The 9,069-nt window shown below is 39.4% G+C and overlaps 1 protein-coding gene and 1 pseudogene across 1 annotated transcript; both read left to right on the plus strand.

Annotated features, from left to right (window-relative positions):
* Positions 1–739: 739 nt before the first annotated feature.
* LOC146629251 (uncharacterized) lies at positions 740–2,623 on the plus strand (annotated as a pseudogene).
* A 1-nt stretch (position 2,624) lies between these two features.
* LOC146629252 (uncharacterized) lies at positions 2,625–4,497 on the plus strand. The gene is made up of 4 exons (XM_085357123.1): positions 2,625–2,629; positions 2,805–2,865; positions 2,976–3,073; positions 3,519–4,497. The coding sequence occupies exons 1-4, from the start codon at positions 2,625–2,627 to the stop codon at positions 4,495–4,497; spliced, it is 1,143 nt and encodes a 380-aa protein (XP_085213249.1).
* Positions 4,498–9,069: the final 4,572 nt, after the last annotated feature.

The following is a 9,069-nucleotide window of genomic DNA, read 5'->3' on the forward strand; positions in this document are numbered from 1 at the left end:
TTTTTTGTTGGTTTGTTCGCAGCATTTTCTTTCCAGTGAGTTCTAAATAAATTCATATCTCTCTTAATAGGCTTTTAGTGTATTTCGAATGCGCTGAGGTCATAGATAATTAGATAAAACATCGTAATGTGTGATGCTATAGAATCACGTCATCTTGACTGAGTAGCTTATTATTTGGCATTATTGCAGGCAAACCAGCATATGAAATATGAAACAGAAAAGAAAAGTATGGGGGTTTTTTTTATTCAAGATCTGTTCACCTGTACTTAGCAAGTACATACACATGAAATGCAAACTATTTACATGGCAACGCACAGCTGGCAACCTGGCTGTATCTTGGTCATATGGTCAACGTACTCAAAACGTGGAGGCTTAAAAACGGCCAAATCTTGTACCCAACCGTTTGTGAACTAGATGTGTGTCTCCAGGAATTTATAATTCCGAAAATGATTCGCCGTGTATGCGCTGACTCCACAGACAGGGTAAGCGAAGATATCGGGATAGGACAACGGCGGTAGGCTGTCTGGGTTTCCACTCCACTGCCTTATTTCATACGGGTCCACATTACCGATGCATGCTATTTTTTCCAAGTACCATCTCTTGGCGTCTGGGTGCAATCGGTCGCGATACAGCCCTTTGTCTTTTGCGTTGATTTTAAGCAAGGTTCTGGCAGTCTCGCTTCCAACACAGTGTGTTTGTTTTGATTTGTGGCCTTCCGACATGGCGCCGCGATCCCACAATGCACTGCGGCGTGACGTCAACTCCAAAGCCCTATAATAACGTGGACAAGATGGATGTTGGTGTTACCAGTGGTGAGTATTTTTTTTTACCTCATTGTATTAGCTTATTTCATTGCTAACACCCACCGCCTATTAGCAGGTAGCTTTTCGCTAGCTGCTATTAGGCAATTAGCTTAGCTTAGAGCTACATTTAAGCTTTAGATATCGGCAAAAACACTGTTCTGTCACGGTTTGCCGGGGCAAGCCGTGTGGAATTATTTAGGACCAGGACGCGGTAGCTCTGGTGCAGGTGAGTATTTATTAACGAAGGAAATACAAACAACAAAGGCACTGGGAACATGAACTGGAACCTAAACTGGGTAAAACTAACAAAACAAACCAGAAACGAAGATGCAGGGAGGTCCGGGGAAATACACATGGAGAGATGCAGGGAGACCGAGGGGAAACAACACAGACGAACCAGCAACTACTAGGACAGAAGACACAACTTAAATACACTCAGAGAACACAGGGAGATTACACACAGGTGGGGAACACAGCTGGGAGTGATTAACGTGACGAGACTAGGGAGGCAAACTGAAAACACATAAGACGCAGACCTTCACAATAAAACAGGAACTCACACATGAAAGGACACAAACTAAGAAACGCGGACTAGATACAGGAACACACGAGCAGAACAGAGTAAACACTAAACAGAAGAACAGAACCAAAATCGCAAGAAGAGAAAACACAAAACACTGGGTCAAAAGGACCCAGGATCATGACACTGTTCAGTTTATTTTATTAGTCGTTTCTTGTGGCTTGGCTCAAGGATTGAATGAGGATTATCGCCTTTGGTGTTACTCTGGGCTGTAACTTATAATTGTGCTTTTTGTAATTTAGTTTGTCAGTCCTTCTCTAGCTATTTTGCTGCATGCAATATGAATTCACAATAAATGCTCTACATTGTACAATTCTAATGCACTATGTTTGAAATACGTTAATATATAATTATAGTCAAATTGGCCAGTTTTTAAATACATAACTAAATATAGTTTGTAATGTTACCATTGTAGGCTATTTATCAATCACTGTAATGCTTTTACTGTTATTTAAAGTCTACAAAGTGTACATTATTATTATTATTATTGTATTTGTTTTATTAATTTTATTTGTAGCCAAGTCTCATTTTGTTTTTAATTTTCTCTAGGTGTGACTGTTGCCCCAACTGCACAGCTAGCAGACAGAAGAAAATCACAAGAGTTGTCTGTGTTGTCTTTTTAACTGTTATACTAGCTCTCTCAAAGGAACCCACAAGTTCTGTCCAGGATTCCAGTAAGGTATTGAGCATATCTTCACTTTCCTCTGATGGGTCTTTTAGTGAGAGTTCTGACTCCTCCATGAGCACAACTTTATCAGATAAAGACAGGAAGAAGAGGAAGAAGGGCAAAGAAACATGACCAAAAACAAAGAACAAGAGGTAAAGTGATTAACTCAACAGTTTGATTTTTCATGCGGTGTGGTACGTTACTACACTATTACATTACATTAATGATTATGTTCTCTCAATTGCAGTCCACAATCCTAAGCAAGTGGTCACCCAGTATAACAAGATTTTGAGGCTGTTCAAACAAGGAGGCACCATGTCTGCTGCCTTTAAACATCCGGGAGTGGACTGGAACACGATTGTGGCAACTGCTCCAATTGCTGAGCTATTCTTTGTTGCACCTGAGAGGTATAAAGAAACAGAAAAAAACAAGCAGGGACAGAAACTTTCATTGTTTGCTACACAGTGTGCTACAGCAGTCAGTGCAGATCCAGAAATAGGGGGAAAATTCAAAGCGTATAAAACATTAAAACAAAGAAGGATTAGATTTTTGGGGGGTTTTTTTACATGGTGAAATGTGGTGAGAGTCCACCATTGTTAACAGCTTAAAAAAACTTTTAAAAAAAAGTTATATATTCCAGTTGATTGGTCAGTTGTTTGTAAAAAAAAAAAAAAAAAATGACACACTTGATTTTTGGTTTGTATGTTTTTTATTATTATTTTACTGTTATAAATTCTGTAGTTTTATTTTGAAGGCTATGGGAGTTTGAATTAGAGGAATCTGAAGAAGAGGAAGCCAAACCTCTTCTAAGGCTGGTAAGACTAGAAAACTCACAAGACTTGTATTCATTTGGAAATTTCTTTTTTTCATTATGTTCACATAACCTTTAAACATAACTGTACTGTAAATGTGTTTTCTGTTTCAGGTATGGGCGGTGAACATCATCAATAAAATGAGGGACGTTGAATTTCAAGCTAGAATGCTTCTTCAGTTCCCAGAGGCCATAAATTTCAGTAATATACAGTTATTAACCCATCAAAAAAAATAACCAGAAAATTCTGATTTTTTGGAACTGAGATGTTTATTAACCCTTTAAACAAAATCCACAAATTTGTTTTTTTGCTATGTCATGTTGTGTATGATATACTTTTATTATGTATTTATTATATTTTTTTATATAGCATTTGATACATTGGGTGTTTTTGGCAACTTCCTGTTAACAACAATGTTAACTTTAGACAAAAAAAAGAGTTTTGTCCCTAACATTTTGAAATTATGGCAAGTATTGATCATGTTGATGAGATTGAGGTCTCAGAAACTCATGTATATATGATACAAAGTATGATACAAGTGATGTAAGTATGATACAAAGGGCATTATAGGGTTAACAGTCCAGCTACAGTGTTTCAATATTTAAGTGATGCTTTGAATATGTTTAAAAGATCATTCTTATAATGTTTTTCTACAGAACACCTAAACTCCTCAGCATGGTGAAGGACTACATTAAAGTCCTGAAAAAGACGCAGCAAGAACAGCGTAACACCAAAATGCTCACCGTGCAGGAGGTAGTGATCGAGGTAGTTCTCCAGGGCTTCTGGGAGCTTCCTCCTCGTCCGCTCCTAAACATGGCCTCCCAGACTCTAAGCATCCTATCCACAAGTGTCATCAAGGCCACTTTGGATCATGTCTCCAAGAGCCTCACGGCGATTGAAACACAGGCCATCTTCACCCGCTCCATCCGAGACAATATGGTCGACAGCATCCTGACGGAGATCAGACACAAATTTCCTCAAGAAATTCTGTCGATCAAAATTGCAAACTTTGCACCAGTGTTGCTTAAGACCATTGCTGATGTAGCAATGATCCGGATATCTGAAATGTTTGAGCCCCCTTCAACTCTTCCTGATGTGAAGAACACAAATGAAGAACGCTCCTCTGACGGTCTTTCAATGGCAGATGTTCCACTAGCCGAAGGATCTTTTTCAGAAAGTGTTCCAGCGCCTGACGTTCTCTGTGAGGAAGTTCTTGCTGAAAGGGCATCCAGTCGGAGTTATCAAGACCTTAAGAGCGAAGGACCTCTTTCAGAAAGTGTGCCAGAGCCTGATGTTCCCGGTAAGGAACTTCTTGCTGAAAGTTTATCTAGTCTGAGGGCTGAAGACCTTACGATCAAAGGGCCTATTTCAGAAAGTGTTGCAGTGGCTGACGTTCCCTGTGAGGAACCCTTTGCAGAGTCCAAATCCAGTCTTAACGGCGAAGATCTTGAGATCAAAGGATCTCTTTCGGAAATTGGGTCAGTTCCTGATGTTCCCTGTGAGGAACCTTTTCCTGAACCCAGTATGAAGTCCAAAGACCTTCAGCTCAATAAGAAGAAGAAAAATGGCTTCTTCAAAAGACTTAAAACTCTGTTCTGCTGTTGTTGCAGACCAAAAGACACTGACTTACACTGAAACTGTCACTGTACTGGGTCTGCGACCCAGTATTGGTGTTCCAGTAACTGTAAATATGTAAATATAAATGGTAAATGGCCTGTATTTGTATAGCGCTTTACTAGTCCCTAAGAACCCCAAAGCGCTTTACACATCCAGTCATCCACCCATTCACACACACATTCACACACTGGTGATGGCAAGCTACATTGTAGCCACAGCCACCCTGGGGCGCACTGACAGAGGCGAGGCTGCCGGACACTGGCACTAGGGCTGGGTATCGTCACTGATTTCTAGAATCGATTCAATTCCGATTCGATTTAATTTGATTCTATTCAATTTGAATCTGGGAAATTTTGACAGAAATATTATAATTCAGATCAGTACATTTACATATTTTTGTATCTATAAAAAGGAAGCTGACACACGCAAGAGTTTATCAAAGGTGTGAGCATCACAGCAGATGCCTTTGTGTCAAAGTAGCTGAAGATAAAACACAGAAAAACATGAAGGTGATTTTCCTGGCCTGGGATTTTATAAAAATATTCTGCAGTACATCAAAAACGAAAGAAAACCATTAATCAACACATGATTGTAATCTGAAGTTACAGCGGTTTTATTAGAGACACAGCTAAGCATTTTGCATAATTTTAAAAAGTTTAAATTTGGTCAGTATTGAACGGCAGAAATTAGGTTTTCTTTTCGGAAGTATATAAAACGAAAAGAAAAAAAAAAAAGTCGGCCGACAGCGCTGTAAACAACGGTAGACTTGTGCATAACAAGTAAGCGAATAATGAAGAAAACAGATTTTTAGACGGGAAACTGTTCTTGAAGTACAGAGAGAGAGAGAGAGAGCTGTGCATCGTGGTCGAAGCAAAACAGTAAAAGTCAGAGTGAATACATGACAATGTTTATGTGAAGCAGTTTGGATCTTCTTTTGCTGCTGGTTCGGTCAATATTGTTTGGAGAGACATCAAACTAACAGCTTTAGAATCAGCGCATAAAGGGCGTAAACACAAAGCGCGGACCCGCCGACAGATCAGAATCAGCAAGCTGTCGGCTTTCAGCCCCGACCGTGAGAAAGCCGACAGCTAACTGATTCTAATCCGCGGGTCGCACTGTGTGTTTAAGTCTTTGTGCAGAATCTGTGTTCCTGCTCTCATTTACTGTCTTAGCTGTTTGGTGGTGGTTGAAATTTTGTGAGATTTCACCTGAGATTCTGGCATTTCAGGCAAAATAAATTTATATTAAAAAATCAATTCAGGATTTTAATGAATCGATTTTACGTTATCCAAGCCAGAATTGATTTTAATCGATAAATCGATTATAAAAACCCACCCCTAACTGGCACCACCGGGCCCTCTGGCCACCACCAGTAGGCAACGGGTGAAGTATCTTGTCCAAGGACACAACAACCGAGACTGTCCAAATATGTTGCTTGATGATTGTTGTTCATGTTTTTAGGGTTTCTTTAGTTTTCAGTGGGCTGGGTGTGTTTTTTTCCCCTTAGTGTTCTTTACTTAATTCTTGTTCATAGTTCCTGATTTGTTTTCCTAGTTCTTGTTTCTTAGTTTTTAGTTTCTTGAGTCTTGAGGTTTTGGTTTGTTTTTTGTGACGTTTATCTCTAATGAAAATGTTTTCCAGCAATAAAAGCTGCCGATTTAAGTTTCATTCCACGTAAGAGTCCTGTGTTTGGGTCCTACAACCTGCCTGTCACAGCACACCATGACAGAAATCAAATTTTATAAACTCATTCATATTTCTACACGAGTCTCCCATCTATATTAAAGAATTTTTTTTCTTTCAAACATTTGTAAGAGTCTTATGGTTCTCAAAATGCTTCCACAAGTCCAGTAAGTGTAGTGCAGTAACATAACATATTGATTGTATTATTTTTTAATACAGTTTGAACTTATTCTGTTAACATATGAACAACAGTAACTGAAACTGGTATATAAAATGCATTTCCTGTAGAAAATGCAGTGTGAAAGCTAATAGCTGAATAGTTTGAGTTGAATTTTTATAATTGCTGAAATCTCTGGTGAAAAACATGTTTAATGGGCTGAAATACAACGAAATATTCACCTGACAGCCAATGCGCAGAACTGAAATTCACACAGAAGAACTTGGAAACTAGCTGAACAGCTTGAAAATGTACATAAGAAAAAGTGTCTAATGGCAAAAGAAAATTTAGAGCTAAAACACATCTGAATGAATATTAGTAGCTCATATTCTTTAAACCACTGGGAGAGAGGAATTATGTATTTTAAATGTCTAAACTCAAGAATCTCAAATGAAAAAAAATGGAACATTTTCTTAATATCTGCTGTTTTTTGCCTTACCCTTGTGCAGTGGTTCCCAAACTTTTTTTGCTAGGCCCCCCTTTGTTTTACAAGAAAAATGTTCGCGCCCCCCCTTCTCGCGCGTGCACGTTCAAAACAACACTAAAAGCCTATTAAGAGAGATATGAATTTATTTAGAACTCACCGGAAAGAAAATGCCGCGAGCAAACCAACAAAAAATTGGGGATGGCAGGGAACTTGATATCCGCTCATCTGACCGCTGCAATCCAAGGTCTTCGTTTAGTAATATCGGATACATGAGATCCCTCCCGTTGCCTCCAGGAGGGGAAACAATGAAAAGAGAGCCCATTTTCCAGCTTCTTGCCTTCTCTATCGTGTGATCTAACGTTGCAACCGACGTACAACCATAGCTGATGCTTCTGCGTGCTTTGTTTGGCCTACTGTCATGGTGGGAGGGGTCGTGCCCCTCCAAAGCCCTATATGTGGAGGGATAGTAATTGTGCGTGTATATGTAAGCATTTAAACACTGCAGAGAGTAGTAACCGTATTTTGTCCCCCATTGCAGAAATCCATTTCACCGAAACAATAATGTGGCGCACAGTGTGACGTCAAAAAAGGCGCACACCTTTCACGCTGCGTTTTCCCCGTTTTCCTCGTCCACACGTAAATGCAAAAACGGAGTTTTTGAAAATATCCACCCTGGCAGGCGTTTTTAAAAATCAATTCAGTGACCGAAAACGTTGTTTATGTGTGGACGAAAGGTGCAAACATATAGAAAAATCTCATTTTTCAAAAATACCCGGGTACGTGTGGATGTAGCCTTTGTCTGTGTGAGTGTAACGGCTGCCGCAGGTGCAGCTGTTTGGGCGGGAAAAAGTACACAGCCTCTCTGATTGGTGGATTCAAATTGAGTTCAGACTCATTGACTGGCATAGATCCACACAGGCCCCTCCGTGCTCCATGTCTGTGTGTTTGTGTGAGTCTCTGTGTGCATGTGTGTGTTCATATGTGTCCATATTTGTAATTTTGTGTATCTGCTGGCTGTTCTTCCTTTTCTAAGGTTTCTGCCAATTTTTCACAGTTGAAAAGCAAGTAGTTTTGAGAAAACTTCAGCTTTTTTCAGATGGCCATTTTGCTTTTCCAATATTCTGCTTAAGTTATTACTTTTCTACTAAATTATACTATTTCTGCTACTATTATACTACTGTATATTAAGTTATACTGTTACACCACTTCTTTCAAACTGTTATGTTTGTGCTAAATATTAACATTTATGCTGAATTACAATACTTATGCTGTGTTTTACCATTTCTGCCAAGTTATTACATTTTTGCCAAGTTGAGCAAAATGATTACAAGTTCAACTACTTTTAAAATACTGACTTCAGCTTCTTCAGCTATTTTCAGCAGACAGCTTCAGCTTTACAGCATTCACACAGACGATACAAAGTTGGGAATGCTTTGTGGTAAATGCTTTAGGATTACACTACATCTGTTAGCATTCCGTGACAGTAACCTATCCTATAGGTTGCACAACACCCTAGTAATACATTATTATCTAGTAATTACGCCACCTCTTGTTAAACGTCATGACACATGGCTACCTGACAGTCCTCTATAATTTAAAAGGACAAAGAAGCAAAATGAGGGTCCCATTGAAAACCTGGTGGGTGGGTTGATCAAATGAGTGAACCTATTGTGAGGGATTACCTCAGTGTCACGGTGCAGGATCACAGTGAACAGCTCATCCACACGGTCTCACGAACAGCATCACATGAGTGTCCGACACTCCTCAAGTGCTGACAGATATGAACCTTTGATGTGTATTAGTATGCCTAAGAGATGATTCACCTCCACCCTGTGCATAAACACCAAGACTGCAATTAAAAGGAGCACTAACAATATGGGCCGTAGATCGCCGACGACCGCAGCGCGTACACATCCAGTTAAAACGATTTTCATCCCTTGCATACAAACACATGCGTGCATGCACACGCCTTACTAATACTGTTGTGCCAACAATATTGCAGGAACGACTGATGACACTGATGACAGAAAGATGAGAGCGCTGACAGGGCGACAGGCGGTGAATACACTTTCATGGAAATAGCTCACGATGAAAAATGATACACTATTCATAGCAGAAAAGTACCCAATTGGTGGCAGATGTTAGATGCAGTATTTTTATGTTATTCCTCTCCTCTCAATTTGAAAAAAGCAATATACAGTATAGCTGGAAACTATTATACAAGTGGACATTTAACCAAATCAATGTAGAAAAAAACTGCCAT

The sequence above is a fragment of the Diplotaxodon limnothrissa genome, linkage group LG7 (genome assembly GCF_057381915.1).
Source record: "Diplotaxodon limnothrissa isolate DT_005_m linkage group LG7, D_limnothrissa_male_GT1.1, whole genome shotgun sequence".
Lineage (NCBI taxonomy): Eukaryota > Metazoa > Chordata > Actinopteri > Cichliformes > Cichlidae > Diplotaxodon > Diplotaxodon limnothrissa.